We start from the raw sequence: 27,775 nt of genomic DNA, 5'->3' as shown, positions 1-27,775 counted from the left end.
CAACTATATTGAATAGGTGTTTGACTGAATGTATTGGAAGAGTCAATGAGCAAGGAGGTACCACTGAGCAAAAAATCTTGGCAAGCAGTTTGGCAACTTCTATTTTGATTCAAATATTGCTTTTAAGAGAACAAAAGTTATTACCCAGAATCAAAAGACTGGCTGAAGTAGTTGGCACATCCTGCAACAGTAGAGCAAAATTAACCAGAATACTCAATAAACCAGAATTGGATGTCTGTAGAATACTCACATTCAAAAGATGTGTGCATGAAGGAAGGAGAGATTAACGTCAACTTTAACAAACTTAAAGTCTGCCCGGAATAAGTGCCAAGGACAATATTACTCAAAGAACAAGCTGAAGATTGGGAGCAGCAATTAATGCACACAATTGTCATCAGCAGAAGCAGCAGTGGAAATTACAAACCAGGGTTACAATGCAATTGCAATTCTGATATGCATTTATAATTTTGTTTTGAAAAAAGTTCTTGGTAATTAAGTTGTCTTAGAAGCAGCAGACAATCAAACCAAGCTGGATTTAAAAGAAGTTACATCAGCCTGGTGGGTGGGATTGAGAATAAATGTGCACTCTGTGCACTTTAGTGAAGCGTTTACTACTCGTTTATGAATCAATCACTTGTAACCATGGCAACACTTAAATTGTACACTGAAATTATGAATTTTGTTTTAAACTAATCAAATCTGCCGAAGGGTCTCTGACCCAAAGCACTCACTGTTTCTCTTCCCACAGACGCTGTCTGACCTGCAAAGTATTTCCAGCTTTGTGTTTTTGTTTCATGAATACATCAGGTTGCCCTCAAAGAATGTCTAATTTAAACTTCATAGTTACAACAATTTACTTTAGAAACTACAATCCCAAGTGAGCACAGGCTATGACACAATCTTGTTGCTGCTCAATTTCTTCCCCAACTTAACATCAACATGCATTCATCCTCAAAATGGAAAACTGCCAAGTTAATAAAGAAGACTATTAATTTTAATGGTGTGGAATTTCATTTCATTTAGTTTGAAATATTTTTGGGCATTAGTTTTAAGGTGTAAATTACAGTCGGTAAAGCAAGTGGGCAGGCCAAAGGAAACATGTCAAATGTCAAAAATTTCCAGAAGCAAAGGTTATCCTCATTTCTGTGTGGAAAAGTTAATGATATTTACCAAGGTTGTTTGGAAAGGTTAACTGTCTATTTATGTTTACTCTTTCTGGCCTGGCACATACATTTATCCAGTGAAATATTAAAATGTCATTGACTGTTTAGATTTCCAGGGAAATAGCTCTGCCATTATAGAAATGGTTATCTGAGTTGGTGCTAAGGGAAATAATCGGTCCGCACCAGCTACTCATGATCCAATTTAATGTCTCACTGTATTACAGGCAAATTATAATTGTTGCAGTGCTCAGTCTGTATAATAGCTTTCATGACAAGTGCACAATCACTCCGATGTGAAGGATACAAACTGTTCCTTAGTTCTAATCCTTGAAATAATTCTCTTTTGATTCCCGTGCCCCGATTTAAAATGTTAATCTTATTTTAGGCTGATGCCACAGTATTAAAGGAATGCTGTCCTGCTGGAGATCCAGTATTAAACCTAAAAGCACTGATAACTTGCGACAAACATAACAGATTCAGTAGTATTATTTTAAAAAAGCATTTATGAAATTTTACTTCCGTTCAAAAAGGCTGAAGACTTAGACTCTCCAGCCTCTCAAATCTATCCTTGTTAACCTCTCTCAGAATCTTAACTGTTTCAATGAGATTAGTTTCCTTCTAAGCTGCTGTGAACATACATCAGTCTTACTCACACCTTAAAGGATACCTTCACACCAGAAATCCATTTTAAGTAATGCCTCTGCAGTGCTTCTTAAATGAGTATAGAGAAACAAATTGCATAATTGTATTCAAGTTATGGTTTGAAGCTGCAGCAGCATTTTGTTGCTGAGAAATCCTCTCCTGATCATCTGTACTCAATATGCAGCTCTGGCAATTAAATTACCTTGCTTTCTCATTTAACAACACACACAAAATGCTGGAGGAACTCAGGCCAGGCAGCACCGATAGAAAAGAGTACAGTCAATGTTTCGGGGTGAGACCCTTCGGTAGGACCCAGATGCTGCCTGGGCTGCTGAGTTCCTCCAGCATTTTGTGTGTGTTGCTTGGATTTCCAGCATCTGCAGATTTTCTCCTGTTTATGACTGCTTTCTCACTTGGCTGTATCAGAAGTGGTTCCATTTGAAATGTTAACTCTGTTCCCACCTCCACAGATGTAGCCTGACCTGCTAGATGTTATTTCCAGATTTTTAAAAAAAGTTTTCATTTCAGCTTTCCAGTATCTGCAGTTTTGGTTTGGCTCCACCATCTTGGATTCTCTTGCAATGCTCCCCCAAAGTTCAAGATATCTTCTGATGTACTTTTTCCATGTTTGTCAACCTTCCTGTATTTCATTAACCAATACCAAGATTCTATTCATTCTACAATATTATTCTTCATACCGAAAAGAAAAACTAGAAGTCCCTACAAAGGACTGTGAGAATGGCTGGGAAGTCAAAATAGTCTCCCTACCATCCATCAGGGACATTTATCAGGAGCACTGCATACACTGGACCCTTAGTATTACCACAGATCCCACCCATCCAGCCAGCATCCTCTTTGGCATTCTACCATCAGGTAGGAGATTCCAATTCATAAAGACAAGAATAGTCAGGATGGGGATCAGCTTCTTCCCTTAAGCCAATAGGTTTCCAAATTCCCTGCCACGTTGCATTCAAAGTATCACCAGAGATTTTGCACTACAATTTTTAATTTATGCACTTAACTTTGTTTATCTATGTGTAAAACATTTGCAGATTTAATTCCTATTTTCCCAAGTTATTGCGCTTTACAGCCTGGCCCAGAGAAACACTGTCTCATTTGGCAGTAAACATGTATATACTTAAATGACAATAAATTTGACTTGACTTAAACTTGAAATTGAAGTCACTACATTATACACCTCTTACATGGGCACTTGTTCAATCTGCCTACACTCTTTTCCATCATATTTATAGATTTATTTAAGGCCACATACTGAAAAACATCACAGAATTATTTATTGATCTATTTGTTGTTCTCAGTGTTAATTATTATTTTTCCTTTTGCACATTGGTTGTTCATCAGTCTTTGTGTGTAGTTATTTACTGATTCTACTGCATTTCCCTGTTCTCCTCTGAGGGCCTGCAAGAAAATGAATCTCAAGATTAAAAAGTGACGCATGTACTTTGATAACAAATTTACTTTGAACTCTGATGCACATAGTTGGACACTGTAGAAATAAAATTCTGTTGCCAATTATTTTGAATTAAGGACCTTCCGAATTCTTTACATTCTCCACACAACTTTTTTTTTTTAAATCCACCTTTTTTAAAAACATAAATTTAAATCAAATTGGGAATTGTTGAACATCAACTCTAATTTACAATAATAGCCTTTAGCAAGTCAGCATTTTAAAAAAACAATGACATCACTATTAATCATACTGGCAGTTTAATGCACAACTTAATTTAAGATGTACAGTATACAAAAAGTTCCAGTTACCAGCCCACTGTTTGCACCTGAATGTCTCCTGACAAAGTTAAATTATTTTTAAATAATTTTGATGAGTCAAATGGTGCCATAGCTTGCAACCAATGTATTTATACCGTATATCACAAAATACATCAGCTATTTACTCTAATCTCTTCAAACCTGATGGATACTGTATATTCAAGAATGGTGTTATTTAGAAATACTCTTCTGCTGATGGAATATTACTTATTCAGAGATTCAACACAGAACAAACCCTTTCAGCCCACTGAGCTGCACCAAATAGTAACCTACCTATTTAACCCTGGCCTAATTACAGGACAATTTACAATGACTAATTAACTTACTTTGAGCATGCAAGGAAACCAGAGCGCCGGGAGGAAGCCTGCACGCTCATGGAAAGAATGTACAAATTTCTTACAGTGGGTGCTGGAATTGTACACTGAAGACCCAAGCTGTAATACTAACGTGTTTAACTGCTGCACTACTGTGGTGCCCAATAAGGTGATGGTAGAGGTAAGGGAGTAAGAAACTTCAGCTTTGTGACTCAGTAGATATGGAGACTGCCACCAAACTCAGCCATATAATCCAGATTCAGTTCTTTGAAGAATTTGGTAATTCCAGATTCATTCTCTGGTACCTTGCAACTCAATTTCTCATTTAAAAGACCATCCGAAAACAATGTCACTTTCCACATGCACTCTGAGGACAGCAAACTCAATCTCACCACTTCTTTTGACTGTCCAGAATCTAATCAACTGTCTAATTTCCAATAGTGAATGATCTGATGTTTTCTCCAGTTAGTTGCCATGACTCTGTCACTATCACAGTTTCCTTGTTTCCGCTTCATTTCTTCTCCGTGCAATAATTCTAAACCAAATGTGATGGACAGTAACACATTTGACCAGAAGATAGACTTCCAGCATCATCTTCATGCCTTTGCCCATTTCCACCTCCTAAATTTCACCACCACTGCCATAGTTCAACCGATTCATGAAGTATTTGTATATTTCTTTCCCGTAGCTTAGTTTTCCAGTACATTCCTCGGTGTGTTCCATCCTTCCACCATTCTAAAATTTGGTGACCTCAAACTGCTGTGCACATCTCAAGCTGCACCAGCTCTCATCAGCCTATCCTTCCTGACCAGCTGTCAAATGGTTGAAAGAAAACACACACACCTTGCATGCACAACCCTTTGTTTACCTGTATGGCATCACTCTTCCCAATATCTAGACTATTCCCATCAATCCTTGACTTCACATAACTTTTCTCCAGTTCTGGACTCTTCCTCATCTCCAACTTGACCCTCAAAGGTAGCTGCACCTCTAGCAGCCAGGATGAAGCGTTAGTAGTCAAACTTCTTCTCCCTAGACTTTTCCCCACTTTGTTCAGTATTTCAGATATTTTCCAATTAGAAACACGATTCATAAATGAAATGCTGTAGTTCTGTGAAGGCCACTTGAAACAGGAGAACTCAGCTGCTAAAAGTGTGAACCAACACAGAGCTGCTCCCCATTTGATTCATTTGACTAAATAAAAGATCAAAAACAAAGAGAAAGAAGCTATTTAAACTGTAGCTCAAGTTGCTCAGAAGTTCAGTGTTCTACAAACAACACTAAAAGTGAGATCGATGAGCTGGTTAAAAGGTATCGCAGCAGTAACCTTGCACTGAACATCAGAAGGACCAAGGAACTGATTGTGGACTTCAGGAAGGGGAAGACAATACAACATACACCAGTCCTCTTTGAGGGAGCAGCAGTGGAAAGGGTGAGTAGTTCCAAGTTCCCAGGTGTCAACATCTCAATTGCTCAACAAATTGATGCAATTACAAAGAAAGCATAAAGTCAACTATATTTTGTTGGGAGTCTGGGGAGACTTGGCATGTCACCAAAGACCCTAGCAAATCTCTACCGATATACCGTGATGAGCATTCTAATTGGTTGCATCACTGTCTGCTAATGGAGGGGACACTACACAGGATTGGGGGGGGGAAAACTGCAGGAAGTTGTAAACTGAGCCAGCTCCATCAGGGGCACTAGCCTCCTCAACATCCAAAACACCTTCAAAAGACAATGCCTCAAAAAAAAAAGGTGGCATAGATCATTGAGAACCCCTCCCCAATCAACCAGGACATGCCATCGAGGTGGTGGTACAGGAGCTTGAGGATTCATACTGAACATTTCAGGAACAGCTTCTTCCCATCCGCCATCAAATTTCTAAATGAACCATATCTACTACCTCACTATTTTTGCACTATATGTTTAATACTTTTTTATTATTCCAATTTATAGGCTTTATTATTATGCACTGCTGCTGCAAAACAAATTTCATGATATATGCCAGTGATATTAAACCTGATTTTGAACAGAAAATTTCTACTGAAGATATACACTGCTATGCACCCTGTTGGCATAACTCAGACATCACTGTAACCACATATTATTGCCACACACATCTTCATTGCTATTTTGTCATGTCTCTACGTGCTGTAGCCGACAAAGCAAAGAACCTCCTGGGGATACAACAGGATCTTTTAAGAGACTCCTGGATAGCTACATGGACCTTAGAAAAATAGAGGGCTATGGGTAACCCGAGGTAATTTGTAAAGTACGCACATGTTCGGCGCAGCTTTGTGGGTCAAAGGGCCTGTATTGTGCTGTAGGTTTTCAATGTTTCTATGGACCTTTAAAGAATTACTATCAAACAGAATTTAATTGTGGAATAAAATAGAGATCAGATCCGATTATCAATATTTGACCGAAGAGGTAGGTTTTAAAGAATATCTTGAAGGACTGAGTGAGTAGATGTCTGGAAGAGATAATTCCAGAAAATGAAATCCTAGTCTTTTGAATGTATGGCAGCCAATTCTGAAGGGAAGCAACATACACACAAAGTGCTGGAGGAACTCAGCATCAATGGAAAAAAGCACCGTCGACATATCGGGCCAAAATCCTTCTGTGTTCCCCCCCACCCGTAGATGCTGCCTGGCCTGCTGAGTTCCTGCAGCATTTTGTGTGTGTTAATCAGATTTCCAGCATCTGCAGATTTTCTCTTGTTTGTGAATCCTGAAGGGAAGACTGGAATGGGCAGAATGTACAGATCAGGGTTCAGAATCTGAATATGGTCGTTAACAAACTTTACCAGAGATTACAGGTCAAAACACATCTTACTGAAAGTATTTACCTAGTAACTGCAGTATTGTTCAATGACACATGGTTTTGAAAACAACTGTGCCCATAGGCAAGGTGTGTCCTTTGGGAAAGAAGCAGATTGCTTCGTGAATCAATACAGTTCAGTCTAATCATTTCATGACAGCAAGATGCTTACATTATGAGTAATAATATATATACTCTGAATTAAAGGTCAAAGTTCACAGAACTGAGGAAGTTTTATTAAGTAAATACAGTTGGTAACAAAAAGCTAAAATGACCGTTGCTGACCATGAAACTAATGGACTACTTGAAGTGTCCTAGTGGCTAAAAATGGCCTTAGGGGAAGCAAAGTTGTAATACTCTGTCTCCTGTACACGATTTCAAACCTACAAAGCTTAACTCTTCACAAACCCTCTCATTATGGCTTAAGCAAATGAAGGACACAAATACAAAGGGACGCAATGATACAGCCTCCATAGTAAACCAACAGATGACTAGCAGGCAAGGAAACGGAAGAGGACAGCTCCATGGATAGTGTAAATGCAGAGGACCACAAGAGGCTGTAGAGCTGTATTACGGGCTCCATTACAGGCACCGCCCTCGCCACCAGAGGACATTTTCAAGTGATCTTTCCTCGACAAGATGGCATGCATCACTAAGAAAATTCAGCATCTGGGACATGTCCTCTTCTTATTACTATTATCGAGAGGTGGTACCCACACTAAATGATTCAGAAACAACTTCTTCCCCTCCATCTGATTTCTGAAGGGTCCATGAACACGACTTTGATATTCCCGCGTTTTGCACAACTTATTTTTGTAATGTACAGTATTTTATGTTTTTGCAGTGTACTGCTGCTGCAAAGTAACAAATTTTACGTCATCCAAGTCAGTGATAGTAGGTCTGATTCTGAACCCGGACCTTTGTAACCATAACAGCCCATTCATGGTTTGTCTGGTCAACACTGAAGTGACCCTGTTCACTGCACCCAGCAAAATTGGCAATGTTGAAGACCATACATGCAAGCAAAGCCCAGAGTGGTACATTCCTGCCTCATCTCAGCCTCAATCTCCCCATCTTTGCAACCTCAACGAAAATTTGCAAGGAGCTGCAACCAACAGATCGATAAATCTGCCACTGAACGTTCTACAATTTTCATTTTTTGCTCGACGTGCTACCAAATGCTTTCAAACACTTTATCTGCTCATTTGATCATCATCCTCCCAATGTCCATTTATGTTACATCAATATACTGAAGTTAAAGGGTGTAGGAACTGCTGACATAACTAACTTCACTAGAAATCCCATTATTCCAACTAAAGAAATAGGTCTACACCATAAACACAAGAGAATCCACAGATGCTGGAAATCCAGAGTAACGCACAAAATGCTGGAAGAACTCGGGCAGCATCCATGGAAAGGAATGAAGAGTCGACACTGCAGGTTGAGATCCTTCGTCAGGACTCCATGTTGCCTGCTGTGCCATTCGGTAAGAACATGGCTGTTATAGTGTCGGCCTTAATTCCACTTTGTCATCTCCAATAAGCCTTTAATTAATTTATAGACCAAAAATATACCTCTCACCTCCCCCACCCACCCCAATTGTGTTCAATAATTTGGCTTCCACGGCTTTCCACTGATCCATTTTTAAACAGTAGAAGCTTTTATTCTGAAAAAAAAAATCACAAATTCTATATAACTCTCAAAAGAGAAAAGGAATTTTATTTGCTTCAATGAGATCACCTCTCGTTCTTCTAAATTCCAACCATCACAAGCCCTGTATTTTCTAAGACAAAGTAGTGAAAGGAGAGACTGAACAACCTAAAGACCCAGCAATGGCACCACTTCCTCTTGCTCACACTGCACCAGAGTATGCTGATCTCAGACCAGCCTCTGCAGCTACCTGAGGACCCAGCAGTAGACAACCCCTATGGAGAACATCGATCGATTGCACTACTAAGACAACCCCTCTACCCTGAAAATCAATTCCAAGTGAACAAACTGCTTCCAAAGAAATTATATCCTTAAATAATGAAAACAAAACTTTGCAAAGTACACCAGGCATGTTCTCATCAACATCATACCTAGCGGTAGCAAGGCTCTCCTACTGTTACACTCCATTCCCTTTGGAATGAAGGCCAAAATTCTGTTTCTCTTCTTAGTTACTTGTACTCACAAGCTAGTCTTGTGCTTCATGTGCAAAACCATACAGATAGCTTCATCCAGTCTTTAGAGTCTGTCTAAGCCAACATGTGTAACAAAAGTGCTGTAAACATTAGCTAAAAAAAAATGAATCAACCAAAAGGGATACAGATTTTAATCAAAATAATCTTTGCTTAATTGTTAAAAGGTATATACACATTTCAAACAACATGCAATATGCCATACAACATTACAAATCATTAACACTAATGGATGTGTTTTGCTGAAATCAAACGTAATTTTACAATAGGAATGAATGCTCTCAAAGGTGATTCTTAAGTAGATAAGTGATTTAAAATGATTATGCTTTTCACCCTGTGGTCAATTCCGCAGAGTGGAAACTAGTTAACTTGTGTCCTACTCTTACTGAACAGTACTTTAGCGATCTTAATTAATGTAATGGAAAGAAAGCAGGTACAGGGTTCTGAGTTGGATGATCAGCCATGATCATACTGAATGGCGGTGCAGGCTCAAAGGGCCAAATGGCCTACTCCTGCACCTATTTTCCATGTAATGTGAAACTAAGGCAAAAGATTAAAACAATTTGCATAAACACTGGAGTAAGACGAAATGAGAATGACATTTCAAGAAAGCACTGATTAACACAAGAGATTCTGTGGCACACACACACACACACACACACACACACACACACACACACACACACACACACACACACACACACACACACACACACACACACACACACACACACACACACACACACACACACACACACACACACACACACACACACACACACACACACACACACACACACACACACACACACACACACACACACACACACACACACCTCTCTTTTATAGATGCTGCCTGACATGCTGAGTTCCTCCATCACTGAGTGCTTGTGTTGATACTCAAGATGTAACTGTGATGCTACAAATCTGTTCGCCACATTAAGAGATTATCGTACAGGATGTCAACTCTTTACCATGAGTGGCTGCGTCACAAGTACAACATGGATTGATGGATTCTTTGTGAAGGAGCGGCGGGAACTTCATCTGAATAGTTTATGCACCAAATGACAACCGATCACCTGTTAGCAGACCCCGGGAACTAGGTTGAAAAGCAAAAACTGCCATGCTGGAATTCTTAAACAAACTGGCAGGGCTATGGTGAAGCTACTCTTTGTGTTAGGTATGAAACAACAGGAAACCTCCAAGTCAAAAAACATGTTTTGAAATAAGACATCTAGGAAATCCAACATTGGGTTTTCATTATCTTTCTTTCACATCGTTATATTTTAGGAGCAAATATCAAGTAACAAATCCCTGTTTTTATAGACAAGTAAACCCCAAGAGTAGTATATTTTCAAGAAATAATCTTTCCTTCTTTTCATCAATAATTCCTTAAAGCTTCAAATTCTTTTTGCATTTTTCTTCATGTTTTTAATCTAAAAAAATACACATTAGAAACTGAACTACTGCCACATTACAGATCCCTTCACTGTGTTCAACTACAATCATCGAATCTAGCAAGTCCATATCCATTGTGGGATCAAGATAATTATTGTATGAGGTGAGTGTTGGCAATCCTTAGCACAATTCCAATGTCAATTAACCACACCTCATGACTCATTTAGCCAAGGTCCTCAAAAGAGGCCAAGTGCTTTAAATTGAATAAAGACAAAGACTACCAGTGGTATAACAACTCTCTCACTTTTTATAGCTTTTGAGGCTATAAATGTAGTAAAACCAGGCTCAACACCAAACGTTTTATGTTTGCTAGATCGACATGAAATAAACTGTAAATTTAAAGAATGCCATTGGATTTTTGAAAGCTTCAATTGCAGATTTGTGATCAACACCCTGGGTGTGGTAGCATAGTGGATAATCTGGATAAATGTAGCGTTACACATCATTATTTATCTCAATGTGTTTTTTTCCCAAATTTTCCTCACAATATATGGGCATTACAGGCACTTGGCCCTCTCTAATATTGTGACTGGCTTACTGTGCCATTGCAGAAGTCAACTGCATTAAAGTCAAACGACAGCAGATTTCCTTCTCCAGCAAGCCAGACACAGATTTTCATAATAATTGTTCAAGGTCACCCTGATTAATGCTAGCTATTTAATTCCAAATGTATTTAATTAACTGAATTTTAAATCTCCCACCATGGGATCAGAATGCCTATCTGCAAAATATTTTAAGCTTTGTCCAATTTATCCACTGTTACTACACCCCAGGGATATGATCTTGTCTACATTTGAAGCTTTAAAAAAAATGGAATTCTCTGAATTTAAAGTTCACTTCAGGGTAATTTACCCAACATAAAACAATCAGTATTAAACACAGTAGAGAAGCCAGAGTGGATTTTGGCCCACACTGGAAAGCAATACCGAAGAGGTAGTAATGGGGAGACAGTGAAATGGAGGACGAACTGAATATGTATTTTGCATAAGTCTTCACAGAGGAAGACACTAGCAGTATGTTGGAAGTTCCAGGTGTCAGGGGGCATGAAGTGTTTGAAGTTACCATAACTAGAGAGAAGGTTCCTGAGAAACTGACAGGTCTGTAGATGGATAAGTCAACTGGACCAGATGATGTAAACTCCAGAGTTCTGAAAGAGGTGGCTGTAGAGATTGTGCAGGCATGAGTAATGATCTTTCAAGAATCACTACATTCTGGAATGATTCCAGCAGACTGGAAAATTGCAAATGTTTCTCCACTCTTCAAGAAGGGAAAGAGGCAAAACAAAGGAAATGATGGGCCAGTTAAGTCTGACCTCAGTGATTGAGAAGATGTTGGAGTGATTTTTAAGGATGAGGTCTCAGGGTACTTAGAGCCATATTATAAAATAGGCTGTAGTCAGCACGGTTACCTCAAGGGAAAAATCTTACCTGACAAATAATCTGTTGCAATCCTTTGAAGAAACAACAAGCAGGATAGACAAAGGACAATCAGTTGATGTTGTGTACTTGCATTTGACAAGGTGCCACACATGAAGCTACTTAACAAGCTATGGGCCCATGATATTACTGGAAAGATTCTAGCATGGATGAAGCAGTGGATGACTGGCAGGAGGCAGAGAGTGGGAATAAAAGGGAGCCTTTTCTGGCTAGCTGTGGGTGACTAGGGATCTGTTTTGGGACAGATTCTTTTCCTGTTATATGTCAATGATTTGGATGATGGAATTGATGGCTTTGTCACAAAGTTTGCAGGCATTCTGAAGATAGGTGGAGGGGCAGGTTGTTTTGAGGAAGTGGAGAGGCTGCAGAAGGACTTAGACAGATTAGGAGAATGGGTAAATAAATGACCGGTGGAATACAGTGTTGGAAAGTGTATGGTCAACCACTTTAGTTTTTTTTTAAAAATGAAAGTGTTGACTCTTTACTAAATGAAGAAAAAATACAAAAAGACTGAGTGTCAAAGGGGCTTAGGAGTCCTTATACAGGATTCCCAAAAGGTTAATTTACAGGTTGAGTCTGTGTTGAGGAAGGCAAATGCAATGTTAGCACTCATTTCAAGAGGACTCAAATATAAAAGCAAAGTCAAGAAAAGCAATATTGAAGACCCTGACCTGGAGTTACATTCCACTTCAGTTCTTTGCGGGAATGGGACCTGCTCTCAGGGCCTCACGACCAGCCGTTTTTTGATATCCCAAGGACGCGGCCTGGAAGGCGAGTGCACCTTCAGGATTCCAGATTTCCGTGGCTCTGGAGATGTGTTGATTTTAGGCCAGTGCCCCTGACTGAAGCATTGCGGGAGTACACGGAACATCGGGAGAAACAGGTTAGCTGCCGTGGGTTGTCTGTCCAGGCACAGAGCTTGGAAAAAGCGACACAACAGACTTTTAACATCGTAAATCAGCAAGTTGTTTGTTATGTCTCCCCTCTCGCTGTGAAACGGGGACACCTCTTTTTCCCTTATTAGGGAGAGAGAGAGAGCCTGTGGTATGTCGAATTATCGGGAGAACAAGTAATTTTTGGGGTACTGTAAATCTGTCTTTATTGACGTTTGCTGCACGCTTGAGTGGAGGGTGCTAATGCTTTTTTGCTGCTGGGGGTTGGGGGGTCATTGCCTTGCTATTGTTTGTACATGGGAGGGGATATCTTGGGGGGGGGTTGGGGTTCTAATGTTTTAACTGTCATTCATTCTTTGGGGCGCTCCTCTGTTTTCGTGGATGTTTGTGAAAAAAAAGAATTTCAGGATGTATATTGTACACAATTCTCTGACATTAAATGTACCTATTGAACCCCAATGGATGTAATGTTGAGACTTTATAAAGCACTAGTGAGGCCTCACTTGGAACACTGTGAGCTGCTTTGGGTCCCTTATCTAAGAAAGGATAGCTGAAACTGGAGAGGGTTCAAAGGAAGCTCAAGAAAATTATTCCAGGATTGAATGGCTTGCCATATGAAGAGTGTTTGATGGCTCTGACCCAGTAATCACTAGAATTCAGAAGAATGAGGTGTGACCTCATTGAACCTATCAAATGGTGAAAGGCCTTGACAGAGTGGATATGAACAGTATGTTTCCTATGGTGGGAGATTCTAAGACCAGAGGACTCGGCCTCAGAATAGAGAGGCATCTGTTAGTCTGTTTGGAATGGAGATGAGGAGGATTTTTTTTAGCCAGAGAGTGGTGAATCTGTGGAATTCTTTGCAACAGGCAGCTGTGGAGGCCACATCTTTAGGTTGATAGATTCTTGATTGGTCAGGGCATGAAGGGATAGAGAGAGAAGGCGGACAACTGGGGCAGAGAGGAAAATTGGATTGGCCATGATGAAATGGCCAAATGACCTAATTCTGCTCCTATATCTTATGGTCTAAACCCCATTTTTAGTACATTCTAGACTCAATAGTCATAGAAAGTAAGAACCAGAGTTTTTATACTACTAGCTATCTCAGTTTATATGAACACACCTGACTGCATCTCTTCATAATGTGCTGCATACTAGAAAATTGACCTTGCACTAAACAAGATCTTCTACCAATCTGCCTCCTTTGCAAAAGCTTCCACCAACAAAGACCTATAAAAGGACTGAAAAAAAAAAATTATGTACAACTTGGGAGCCGCCTCTTAACCAAGGCAGATATTAATAACAGAAACCACCTAGACTCATGTTTAGCATATTTGAACACCTAGAACAAACAGTGCAACAAGGAAGTCAAAGCAGGCTCGTGTCTGCTGTGAAACAACAAGCTCCACTCCCTTTTTGCATCAGACAAATGGATAATCTATGAAAAAGATTTGTCCAACCACCAACATTACAAAATCATAACATTATAACATACACAAAATGCTGGAGGAACCCAGCAGGTCATGCAGCATTATGGAAAGGAATAAGCAGTCAGTATTTCAGGTCGAAACCCCATCCTGATGAAGACCCTTGGCCCAAAATGTCGACTCTTTATTCCTTTTTATAGATACTGCCTAACCAGCTGAGTTCCTCCAGCACTGTGCATGTTACTCTGTATTTCCAGCACCTGCAGAATCTTTTGCATTGGCAGGTTGAGTGAACTAATGTAAATGTGTTCTTCCAAGGCAGCATCTAGAACAGATATTCCTTCAAATGCCAATTCCAGTAGGCATATCATCTGTATGCCCCATAACAGGATTCCGAAAGAGAAACTCCATTTCCATCTTCATCACTGGAAGAGATTTCCAGGACTGAGAATACTTGAAGTATTTTCTCCAAGACACCACGAGAAAGAATGTGACATCCTTACGGACACGCCAGTTCTTTCCATTCAAAGTAGAAAAGAGACACCTGGGAAGGCACTCAGCAGCTCGAGTCTCTTCAATGAAAGCCTAACAAAAGGAAAAAGGAGCACAGAACCCTCAAACAACTCACCTACCCCATTACACACCTCCTGTCCTACTACAGAGTTACGGTGTCCCACAATGGTCTGAATCACCACCTCAGAATCCACAGAACTAGAGAAGATATCAAACCATTCTCAACCCCCAGAGACTAAACAAGAAGATCAGTGTCAGTAAACCTCCCCTTTCCACAGCTGAACAAGTAACAAGAACAATCTCCACAAGGCTACAAGAGGGCATTCATCTGTGACTTCAATGACAACATGTTCGGCTGAGTTTTTGAGTTCAGGTGGTTCTCTGGAGATTTTGGCACAAAAACATTATCTCAAACATTATCTCAAACTCCAATGCCAAGGTTTGGCATCAAGTGGATTTAGAAGATCACATGACACTATCAATGACAAGCACAAGAGTGTATTAACCAATAATTATCCTCTGTCTGCTCTATTATCTGATCATTACCAAATTGCTGTTAAAGGGAAATTGTTAAATAGAAAACATTTCCTACCTCTCAACAATTATTACACTACAGCAGTAGTTAAATTAAGAATAAACTATATCAAGATGACTCATAGGCTTGTAAAGCATGCCTCCCTGAGATAAAGTACAGCCTATTGTCCCCTAATAAACACAACCTTTAAGTAATCTCCCTCCGTAAAGAGTCACCAAGAGAAATCAGATTTTCTTCCTTTGCCACATTCAGAACTGTCACTTGTTAAGGCCCATGTTATAATCTCTGTGTTCCATATCAACTTCATTATCTGTCACAAAAAAAAAGAGCTTTAAATTTCATCTTCAAATTTCAAACTCGGCCCTTAAACTTGTGTAACATTTGTCATAGTGAATGAATAACATAATTGGCTGAATATTTGGGGAAAATTTTGAACTAACAATAGGCCATGCAGCGTGCAGCTGTACCATGATGGATGGGATGCTGGAATCTATTACCCAGAGGTTTTATTGTCCATTACTCATGTCTGCACTCTCTCAGGTAAGCACTGTAGCCCTTCATAAAAAAAAGCAAGTGAACTATTTCCTCCAAGTTTCTCAATTTAAAGCAGTCAAGTTGGGTTGTAGCAATGTAATAATGAACTACTGTAGCCAAACCATTTGACACTGTTTCATGATCCAACGCCAAGTTTATGAAAAATGGCCACTCTAGTTTCAGTACCATCATAATTTTGTAAGGGCAAAATTGATGGCAGAACCAACTACACACATAAAACAAAATCTGAAAAAGATTTGTTACATCCAGAAGCTTTTCCAGTTTTTAAAATGAAGTTACATTTTAGGGAAGTTCATGCTAAGAATGTTTAGAGGCTACAGCTCAAATGAAGCATTCAAATGAGCTCAAATTCACACTCGGTTTCATTAAATGCCTGTTCCTTCAGTTTAAAAAAAACAGATATTGATTAATTATCATTTTCCAGATGGTATTCCCTTCCAGTCAGTTCCATGTTGATCATTTGATACCATTTAATTCAATGCCAGCAAATATTATACATGTAGCTAGGGAATCTCATTATTTTCACCTCAACAAACTCTTAATAACTGCACAGTTCTCATATTTTACTTCCCCAACACCAGCTCAGATGTTTGAAATATGATAGGGAATCTCCATGCGTTAACTAAGGAAATGAAATAACAGCTAGTTAAACTGTCTCTGGTTACTGAATGAATATTATTAGAGCAACAGAACTCTCCAAATTCATAATTGGATCTACTCTCAGTGGCCACTTCATTAGATACCTCCTGTACCTAATAAAGTGACCACTGTGTACTGTACGTTCACGGTCTTCTGTTCAAGTTTCAGCGTGTCGTGGGTTCAGAAATGCTCTTCTGCACACCACTGTTGTAACGCCTGGTTATTTGCGATCTCTCTCATTAACAAGGAGTTTTCGCCCACCAGAACTGTCGCTCACTGTATGGTTTTTTTTTCACACCAGTCTCTAAAAACTTGTGCAGGAAAATCCTAGATGATCAGCAGTTTCTGGCATATCAAACCACCCTGTCTGTGGCACAACAATCATTCTATGGTCAAAGTCACTTAGATCTCATTTCTTCCCCATTCAAATATTTGATCTGAACAACAAAGGGACCATTTGGTCACGTCTGCAAGCTTTTGTGCATTGAGTTGCTGCCATAAAATTGACTGATTATACATTTGCATTAACGAGGTCTATAGATGTACCTAATAGAGACAGAGGAGGCCCATACGAAAAGCAAGAGTCTTAATACCAGAACAGACTCTCACAGACAAAGGCTAAGCTATTGTAGACCTTTAAAGAGCTCTGCAGTATCCATTGCAACACCAGAATCACCTCAACTCTTGCAGTTAGGGTTGAACTTGTACTCTTCTAGCTGAGGCGGAAATGCTTGCAGTGGAACAAAGTCTATTTGTGACTTTTAACCAGCATTCTGCATACCACTTCATTACCAATTTCTCAGTTGTCACTCACACCGTATTCCTGACGTAGATCACTGGCTGCAGTGATGACAGGCTTTGAGGCTGTGGATTCACTTGGTGAACTTCAGTTGCTTGCACTATTGCTTTCTTTCCTCTGCACAATTGTGTGTTTGACAGTCTTTTTATGAATGGGTTCTATTGTGTTTCTTTTTATTGTGGATGCTTGGGAGACAAATCTCAAGGTTGTATATAGCATACATACTTTGATAATGAACGTACTTCGAGTTTGGATTTACAGCAACCAAATTAAAACAGCAGACATTGGATAGGACAGTCTGAAGCAAGAGAAAAAACAATGTTAAACACTTTAGATTTTTGATCTTTTTACAACAGTCAGGAAGTGTTATCATTGACTGCTTGTTTCTTCCAGCCGTTTTTTCCACCACCGTTTTTTAAACTTTATTCCACATTTGCACCATCTGCTGTATTTTGCTTTCATGTCAGTCACAATTACATTAATTAGGAACAACTTAAAATGAGAAGAGTCAGCTGCAAAACAGCTGAGGTACTCTGATAGCAACTGGCTCAAAATCAGCATTGATTCATCACAGATATGATGGGCCAAACTCTTACAACGCAGTCACCGCGCTCTGCTGTACCATGACATCAACTCAATCCTCAAAGCTGGTATATCTCTGACTGAGTATACAAATGCAACATTCAGCCTCACAACCCATTTCAAATGTTCTCCTAGCTCTTTGCTTCAAGGCTTGTCAGATTCTACCAGCATCAACAAAAACATCACTTCATCTATATTGAGCTCCATCTGCAACAGGCAGGACTTACTGGTGACCACCCATTTTAATTCTACTTCCCATTCTGGCATGTAGGCCCATGGTCTCCTTTACTGCCAAGATGGTGGCAGTAGAGGAAGTTAGATTGGAGAAGCAACATCTCACATTCCATCAGGTTAGCCTCCAACCTGAAGGCACTTACATTGATTTCTTTAACTTCTAGAAATTTCTCCCCTCTCCTGCTTTTCTACCCCATTCCGGCTCCACTCTTACCTCTTCCCTTCTGCTCACCTGCCTATCACCTTCCTCTTATACACTCCTCATTCCCTTTCTCCCATCCTCTCAGATTTGTTCTTCTTCCCCCTTTACCTTTGCCACCTAGCATGTCGCAGCTTCTCACTTCATCCCCCCATTCCCTCTCCACCTTTCCCTTTACCTGGCTTCACCTATACCCTCCCTCCACCTTACTATTCTTGCTTCTTCCCCTTCCTTTGCAGTCCTGATAAAGGGTTACAGCCTGAAATGTCAACTGTTTATTCCTCTCCACAGATGCTGCCTGACCTGCTGAGTTCCTCTAGCATTTTGTGTGTGTTACATCACCTATGGATTTAAGGTTACCTGCATGCAATTGATCAGTATATCATTAGTACTTACAACAGTGGACACATCACCAAACTGTTCCACATGGGAATGTCCCTCAGTAGGACTTCCTCCCACAATTAGTCATCCAATCCTACCCAAGGCTTCCTCTGTTCACTAATGTTAGCAATATGCACATCTTTGCTAAACAGCACCCGAGAGCAGTAACTAGCAAGAATAAAGGAAAGAGTCATTGCCAGACATCCTCCATCTGGTCACACTAGCTTTTTGTTTTATAAAGAGGATGCCAGACTATCACATAGAGTGCTTTCTTTGGAAGTATCTGTAGTCCTGGAGCTTGACTTCCCTACAAATGGTCCTAGCAGTTTGATCTAGCAGGGGAGTACCCATGTTTCACTTCAATTATTGGATTTATTGATAATCTAATGTTAGTGGACTGTAGATCTAGTTTGATCCAGCATCTTTGCTGTTAAAGTCAGAAGACTGCCTTCAGTTTCTCTGTGAGACCTTCAGCTCTGGTGCAATTCAGTCACATTCTGCACTCTCCTCAGCAATGAAATTAGAAGTCTCATCTGGAACAATATTTTTCTTTACAACTGCCTTTCGTAACTTGCATTGTGGGATGAACAGTGTTCATGGAAGAGTGAATTTCTGTGGAACACTCACCCCCCAGAAGCATTTTGAAAAGCAATGATACACACATTAATGTCTGAAATAAATTAGATCTGCAGATTTCATTGGACATCTGTGCCTCTGGAACTGTACCAGAAAGTAAATTAAGCCAAAATTAGCATCAGTTTGTTTGTTTGTGCATAGTTGTTAGCACTCACCTCTGTGCCAGTGATCCTTGAGATCTGAACACACTAATCTAGTTTGGAGGTCCACTATTTCTGCAGGAGTGCTGTACTGATGATGGCTCCATCTTTCAAAATGGGACTTTAACCCCTTTCTTCAGTATAAAGTCTTTCAAGCAAAGGAAACAAAGGGCACGTGGCCAAGACTTGTCCCGTAAATCAACCTTAATAAGTTAATGATCTGATCTTCATCAGAATGCTGGTCCATCAGCTCACAAACTGACTTCTACAATACAACACCAGCTATGAAACACTTGGAATCATCCCAAGGATACAAATAGGGGTTATATAATGCAAGTATTACTCGCTTTCACAATGGATTACATGTAACCATTTAGCCAAATTGATATTGCTGGAAAACACTACTGAGATTGCATTAATCATACTCACATTCTCAGTGAACAGATCATTTAACATATATATATTACATTCTAACCTCTCGTGCCTTCAGTATCTTTAACAATTACTTGCTTTGTCCTCTCTAGATAATACACAATCTTGTTCATTATCTTTATAAATATTTGAAACACATCATTACCACATTTGGAATGCAGTGTCATGGTAATCAGCCCTATGTATTCAATCTAAAACTCTTCATTAATATTTAACTATATCAGTCGTACCTCTGTCAGTAAAGTATCATCTCCCCAACTTTCAATATCTTGAAAGATACTGTGCATCAAGGTAATCAGAATACACCCAAACAGGAGTCAATGAAAATCACAAAATGATTTCTGAATTCTCTTCTCCTTCATCACAGAAGGAGTGTTAATCAGAATAAGTAGAGAGTTACAGGGGAGTGCGGAATTCATAGGAAAATCTGTATTTCTCATTGTGCCAAGTAATTTTGTTGAGGGGAGGCTTCCATTCCTTCCTGTGTGGAAGGCTATCAAATTCTACATGTTCAGTTTTTGTAGCCCAGCAGAAAGTACTCCCAGAACTGCACTGTGCTGATTCTTAAAGGCATAAAATGTGAACAAAACTACACACTAACAAGTTTCTTGCAGTGATGTACTTTCTGAGTGCTGGAAGTGAAATATGCCCGCCACCCGAAAAAGCTGTTGGTAAATTAATGACTCTGAAGGAATAGAAAAGATTTAGTGGATGTAAACTTTCACTTTTGAGAACTCTGCATGCCAAAGATTTGAGGGATTTGGGACACAGTCAACATGGATGAGTGAGTGCAAGCTAACTTCAGGGTGAAATAAACAGATGGAAGCTGAACAGCTATGACGTGCTGAACTATAACTCATTGATAAATTTTATTTAAGGAATCCTCAGTTTGGATGCAGGTACCTTCACCTACTCAGGACAAGTTCACTCCCAACATCATGGGTGCCATATTGACACCCAGCATTCAAATACCATTGTCAAGATCAGAGATACAAATGCTTCCACCACACATCCCTTCTCATTGACACTGCCTACATGCTGAGGCACAGCGCCACAAATGTGGGTAAGCACCTGATAGCTCCTCGCTCAGCAGCAGGAACAGCTCAGCTGAACCATTCTTTTGACTGACATCTACCAGCCTTCCCCCTTGATCAGAGAATCTAGGTTCGATCCCAAACCTTTCTGGGCTGTCCCACGGAAGAAAGAATTCGCTAGGCGATAGAGCCAATTGGTTTGTTGGCGTTTACCAGAGTTTTGAGAGATTTACCCTCTTGGTTTACTCTCCTACCCTCTACCTCTTGGTACCTACCGTCATTCTCATTCAAGACGCAAAGCTTTCAAACTGCTTCTCAGCTGCAATTAAGAACGGCTGGCTGCCGCCAGGCACGTTAAGATTTACTGTCACAGGAGTGATCTCACACATGGATTCAGCACGGGGCTGAACGGAGAGGGATGGGGAAGGGGTTTAAACTCGCACCGTTCCATGTTTCCACATCATTAGACCGGACTACTGCGGCATGCAATAATCCTGTTGCTACCAGAAGGTTAGGCTCAGTCTACACACACACTCTGATGACTCAAATCATTTCTCGACACCAGACTCTCAGTCACTTCACAGGCAAGCGCTAGTTTTGGATTTTACTTTGCAATCATAGTGGAGGAGCTGAGGCGCCGAGGGGCGGCGTCCGTGTTAAATTCCTGTACCCAATTCATGTTGATCATCAATATCAGTCTATGTTTTGGAACCGTCTGACTTGCAGGTCACTTGTTACGCGGCCCTGCGGTAAGTAATAGTTTTCTTGTCTAGCCCCTCTCGCTTCCAACCCAGGGAGATGCAGTCGCTCTCCTCCCTTCACTATACTCTCGGCTACCCAAACAAAAAACAGCATATCAACTTTTAATCAACCTCTTGTCCGGAATCAGCGGCGCGTTAGGCAAGTGGACAGTTGTTTCTTGGAAACAACCCACATCATAGGGACAACCCCAAGGAAGAGGAGCGATGAAAGGTCACAGAACTGAAACCTTAACTTCTCCCATCCCTTCGAATAAGCGTTTATACAGAACATCACGTTCTGCTTTTATTCAATGGGACAGCTGCTGGGGTAGATTAGCAGCCTGTCCTATGGGTTCTCGTTTATTTTCTCTCTGTCATACACATACACACACACACATAGTACTTGACTCCCCATCTCTTCCGCACACCCTGCCACTCCCCCGGGGGACTCTCCGCTGTCTTCCGGATCCGGGAAAGGGGACCCCGTCCTGACTCACCGTCCGCTGAGGCTGCCGCTGCCTGCTGATACCTAGCCCGGTGAAGCCGCCGCCTCCGCCTGCTGCCCTAGTGCTCCCGAGAGCGGCCGAGAGTAGCGCCCTTGCCGCAATCGCCATCGCTGAAGTGCAGCCAATTTATCCTAAGTCGCTCCGCAGCGGCAGTGGGGGCCACACCAGGGTTGGGAGCATTGAGAAGGGGCGCGCCCCGCAACCGCCATCACTCACAGCTCCGTACCAATCAGGGATCAGACTTTAGACATGAGGGCGGGTTTTCATGCTGTCGCTCAAACGCTCCACCATTCGCGAGTTCTATTTGTCAAGGTAAGAAGGGGCTCGAACCGGCGTGGTTTGAAACTATCAATCAAGATACTGAATGCTTTGATTGGCTTGGTGTAGTATGAGGGCGTAACTTACGATACGATGACCAATTACAGTCATGTATACACTGCAATTCTGAAGGTCGATTCACTTTTTCCTGTTTATTTTTGTTACTCCAAAATTTATAAATCACGTAAAACAGAAAGCAAATATAAAATCACCTTCACTTCAACGATATTCATTTTTACTTGAATGTCTATAATGGCTTAAAGTTTGTGAAAATTGCTGTATAAATCTAAGACTTGCTTTCTTTCAAGCGAGTACAGGGTATTACATTTTATATTTATCCACTACCGGAGCCGCAACCTTCGTTTGCCTCACTTAACTATATACTTTTAAATAGTCATGTGCTTTGTAAACAAATTGGTTCTATATAATTGCCAACCATTCAGAAATATAAGTTATAGTAACCAATCATTGGAATTATGAGCTTAGATATTTATTTATTCTTTGTTGTCTGTCACTGTCCTAGTAAAATGCCTTATAATTGGAAATTACAAATAAACACCAAGCATTTGCTTGTCTGGTTGTGAGAAGGGTCCTCAGAGGGAAATCCTTCTTGTACAACCAGTCTCAATCCCACTACATGCTGCCCTGCAGGAGGTTACAATGCAGATGAGACCATCTCCTTTCTGGAGTGCGATCTTTCATCAAGATTTGTCCTGAGTAGCTGCACGATCTAGGACTCTGTGCGGTCAGTGGGCTGCTCCCAGAGACATACATTGAGACTGCTGCTGGAAGACCATTGACCTGGTGAAAGATGTACTTCAGTCTACCTGAAACTTGCTGAAACTCACTTTAAAGAGTTGTCTACAACCGAATGCTGTACACTGCCACATTCCATGATGCGGAAGTATTATAAAGTGGATACTGAAGTATTTACTGAAGCTAGGTCAACTGCTGTAAAGACTAGAAAAAGTGTGGGATTGTTCTCCCATTGGACACCGAAGCTCTGGACAACGACTTGTCAAACTTATCATTGATGCAATTTTTAAGATTGAAATATTGACATAATATAAATATTATAAGTGAATGTAATGATCTACTTAGTACATTAAATGGAGGCAATACGATGGCCCATGTTGTCTAATGGTATAGCTCATCAATAATATATACATTTGGGGGAAAATGAAGTACTTTTGGAATGTGAAAGGCTACAATCTACATTTCCATTTCAGATCAGGGATTTCACATTCCAATTCCATTGGAGGAATCAGAAATCCATCCTGGATACTGTCTTTTTTCTTCAAACAGTTTAAGAAGAGCAGGAAGCAATTCTGGTCCTTCACTCCTGCTCTGCCAATTATCAATGCTATCCCTGATTTCTGCCTGACTTTGTTTTCCTTCCCCATCCCAACTCCTTTAATTTCTAGAAGCCTATCAACTTCTGTTTTTAATCTGCTCTATAACTGGGCCTTCACAACCTTCATGGGACAAAATTCTGAAAATTCACTAACCTGAGAGAAGAAATGTATTCTTTATTCATGCCTAAACAGTTCTCTCTTTATTCTGGCTCTTGATTCCTCTGCCAGGGAACCACCTTCCCTCTTGTATCTGCTATCTGCTTGAAGGCATTCAGACAGTGTGCTACAACCATAATTTTAGGCATTCACCTGTCCAAACCTTCAATTACATTGCAGGAAGCATTACCTGATCTTTCTACATTATTATTTACAGGAATTTGTTTCCTCGTTTATAACTGTAATTATAATGCTGAAGTATTTAGTCCTTCTTAGGATGTGGACTTCACTGGTAATTATGATATTTATTGTTCATTTCTAACTATATCCCCAAGAAAAGAGACACACTAATGGGTTTAAAGCCATCTGTAGGTAGATTACCTCTAGGTAAGACTATAGATTTCAAAGTTCAAAGTAAATTTATCATCAAAGTACATAAATGTCACTATATACTACCCCGAGATTCACTTTCTTGCAGGTATTCTTGGTAAATACAAATAAAAGACACAATAGAATCAATGGAAAAACTGCTCACAAAGATGGACAAACAACCAATGTGCAAAAGACAATAAATAATGCAAACTTACTTCTGGTAAGATGGTGCTGTATTCAATTGTAGCAGCTTCTACAGGAGCAACAAAAGGTGCTTCTGTCCTATTTAAACATATTTTTCATGATTGCAAGATCCTACTATAGATTCAGAATTTAAAGTACTGCAGGGGTACCCCATCAGCAAGTTGCTCTTTGTGGAGAAAATGAAGAAGCTGCGCATTGTGCTGCTGCCTGAATCGAAAGAGGCGTATAGTCCAATAGTGAGTGACCATCTTGGTTGTTTTTCTTGTGATCGCAAGACCCTTTTGGACATTGTTAATGTGGAATGCCACAAGTTCAATCGACTGATTTATTGGCTGAGATGACGGCGTATGGATGGGAGCTGCGTGGCCTCACTCTTAGCAAGGACTAGGCCTCACCTGTTTACAGCCACCAGGAGGGTGGCGTTGGAGCTGATCCATTCCCAGGGGCAGTGTGGTGTGTTGTTCAGGCTGGAGTCAGTGCTCAAGCCTCAAAACTGTTGCCTGTTTATAGCTACCGGGAGAGAGGCATCAGAGGCGGTCCACTCCACTGGGGGCGGTGTGGCACAGTTCAGGCTGGAATCAGTACTCCCCCCCCCACCCCCCCCACCCCATGTTTGCTCAGCAGAAGACAAATTCTAGTTTGGTTGACTGCAGGTTTCAGCATTGATGGTACAAGTCTGGACTTCCTTATTGCGTGATTGCACCTTACTGATACTTCCTTGTGCTTGCTATCTCGTACATGATGTGTGTGCTTTGTGCTGTGTGACTGTTGGTACTGTGTTTTGCACCTTGGCCATGGATGGAGTGACGCTGTCTCGTTTGGCTGATTTCATGCGTATTCATGTATGGGCGAATGACAATTAAACTTGAATTGATTAGATTTGAAATAAAAAAAGAAAAAGAAAACAAAATAATAAGTTTTAGATGACATACCAAATCTTGGCAAATTTCTCAGAAAGTAGAGGCACTTCCATGCCTTCTTTGTAATGACACTTCTGTGCTTTACCTAGAACAGATCCTATGAAATTATAGTGCCAAGGAGTTCTCCCTTAAGTACACTTATGAACTTGATGACTTTTTTTCAACAATCCAGTAGCTTAGTGGTTATCTTTACTGAGACCAACGGTTTTAATTTTTGATTCTCAAACTGCTTATCTGTAAACAGATTTGGGACATTGAGAGCTTGTAAAAATTGTAGATGCATTTTTTTCTGGCAAATCTTCCAACTTTATTCATCAGCTCTGTTTTAATTAATTTTAGAATGATTTTCTTTCAACCCGCTTCCTCCTCCACCAACATTCACATTTTACTTCAATTGTTCATTTCTATTTATTTGCTTTTGAAAAATTTCCTTCATACAGTATGTGGTTGACATTCATATACCAATTCTATGGACAAAATAGATACTCTTGTAATTCCAGTTTCTGTTCTTCATCACAGCTTAATGGTTAGTTTTTCTCTCCAGACAACTTGGATGAAGATTCAATTTCTTGTGAGTTTGAGAGTCATAAATCTGTGGAATGCTTTGCCACAGACAGATGCGGAGGCCAAGTCTTTATGTCTATTTAAGGCAGAGGTTGATAGATTCTTGATTGGTCAGGATGTGAAGGGATTTGGGAAGAAGGCAAGAGATTGGTACTGAGAGGAAAATTGGATCAGCCATGCTGGAATAGCAGAGCAGATTCAATTGGTCAAATGGTCTAATTCTGCTCCTATATCTTTTGGTCTTCAGTGACAGATGCCAAACTCACCTTTCATTGCCTATCTAGATCTATGATATATGAACCTCAATTATGATTATTAAATAATAGCAACTACCAAATATAAGTCTGCATGAAGTCAAGAAATCTACGTTAAGCAAGGGCCAATGGAAAAAAGGAAATCTGATTGGTTGTTACCCAACCAAATTCAAAAGTACTTAAGTCAATTTAGCATGAATAAAATAATGTTAAACCACAGATCCTTCAGCTGAATGCTGTTTTAGTATCTAGGCATTGTGTAATTAACGCGCTCCTAAAATGTACATGTATTTGTTTCTCTGCACCATGGGCAAGTATTCAGAATCAGAATCAGGTTTATTATCACTGTTTTATATGATGTGAAATTTGTTGTTTTACAGCAGCAGTACAGCACAAAGACTTAATTATTATAAATTTTCTCACAAAATAAATAAATAGTGCAAAATAAGAAATAATAAGGCAGTGTTTATTCTCCATTCAGAAATCTGATTGCAGAAAGGAAGAAGCTGTTTCTGAATCATTGAGTGTTCCTGCACGTCCACGTTGATGTTAGTAACACAGAGAGGGAATAGAAAATGAGATTCCTTAATGGTGAATGCCATCTCTTTGAGGTTTTGCCTCTTGAAGATGTCCTCTATGGTGGGGAAAGTTCTGCTGGCTGAGTCTGCAACCCTCTACAGCATTTTGCAATCTTGTGCTTTGGAGCCTCCATACCTGGCTGTGATGCAACCAATCAGATTGCTGTCCATTGCACATCAAGAGAAATTTAAAAGCCTTGTAGTGACATACCAAACTTCCTCAAACTTCTGACGAGGTAGAGCGACTGGTGTTCCTTGTTCATGATTGCATCAATGTGTAGGGCCCAGAACAGCTCCTCTGAGATGTTGACACGCTGGAACTTAAAGCTGCTCACTCTTTCCACCACCAACCCCTCAATGAAGACTGATGGGCACTGTCCCAACTTCCTCTTCCTGACGTTCATAATCAATTCCTTGGGTCTTGCTGACATTGAGTGCAAAGTCGTTGCTGTGACCACTCTATCTATCTATCAACCGATCTATCTCTCCTGCACGTTCCTCGTTGCCTTCCGAGATTTTGCCAACAAGAGTGGTGTCATCAGCAAATTTATAAATGGTGATTGAGCTATGTTTAGCCACACAGTGATGATAGTAGAGAGAGTGTAGCAGAGGGCTGTACACCTGTGTTGACTGGCAGCGAGGAGGATTTGCTATGACTGATCTCTACAACTGTGGCCTCCTGATGAGGAAGTTGAGGATCCAGTTGCAGAGGCAGGTGTAGAAGCCCAGGTTTTGAAACTTAGTGATTAATAGTGAGGGGGTGACAGTACTAAATACTCAGCTGTAATCAGAGAGAAGCCAATGTGTATTCACCTGTTTTGCTGCTGGAGAGCTGTAGAGCCGTTCCAGAAGTTGGAAAATTGCAGTGTGACCAGGTCTTTGCTCAAGCAGAAGTTAATTCTAGCCATAACCAACCTCACAAACCACTTCATACATGTAGATGTGAATGCTATCAGTCAATAGCTAGTTCACCCTGCCTTCTTCCTGAATGCTGCCATTTTGAAGCAG

The 27,775-nt window shown here is 40.3% G+C and overlaps 2 protein-coding genes across 2 annotated transcripts in view; one reads left to right on the top strand and one right to left on the bottom strand.

Moving 5' to 3' along the window:
- The window catches only part of mcu (mitochondrial calcium uniporter), a 199,726-nt gene extending 177,484 nt beyond the window's left edge, over positions 1–22,242 (bottom strand). Inside the window, exon 1 of the mRNA XM_073025387.1 lies at positions 22,038–22,242. Within this exon, the coding sequence (XP_072881488.1) occupies positions 22,038–22,154 (117 nt within the window). The 5' untranslated portion in view covers positions 22,155–22,242. The remainder of the gene's footprint in view (positions 1–22,037) is intronic.
- Positions 21,531–27,775, top strand: part of micu1 (mitochondrial calcium uptake 1) — a 130,688-nt gene continuing 124,443 nt past the window's right edge. The window contains exon 1 of the mRNA XM_073025386.1: positions 21,531–21,549. The gene's annotated coding sequence lies outside the window, so the exon portion shown is untranslated. The remainder of the gene's footprint in view (positions 21,550–27,775) is intronic.

This window comes from Hemitrygon akajei, chromosome 21, assembly GCF_048418815.1.
Source record: "Hemitrygon akajei chromosome 21, sHemAka1.3, whole genome shotgun sequence".
Classification (NCBI taxonomy): Eukaryota; Metazoa; Chordata; class Chondrichthyes; order Myliobatiformes; family Dasyatidae; genus Hemitrygon; species Hemitrygon akajei.
Note: the sequence above shows the minus strand (reverse complement) of the source record. Positions and strands in the feature narration are given on the sequence as shown.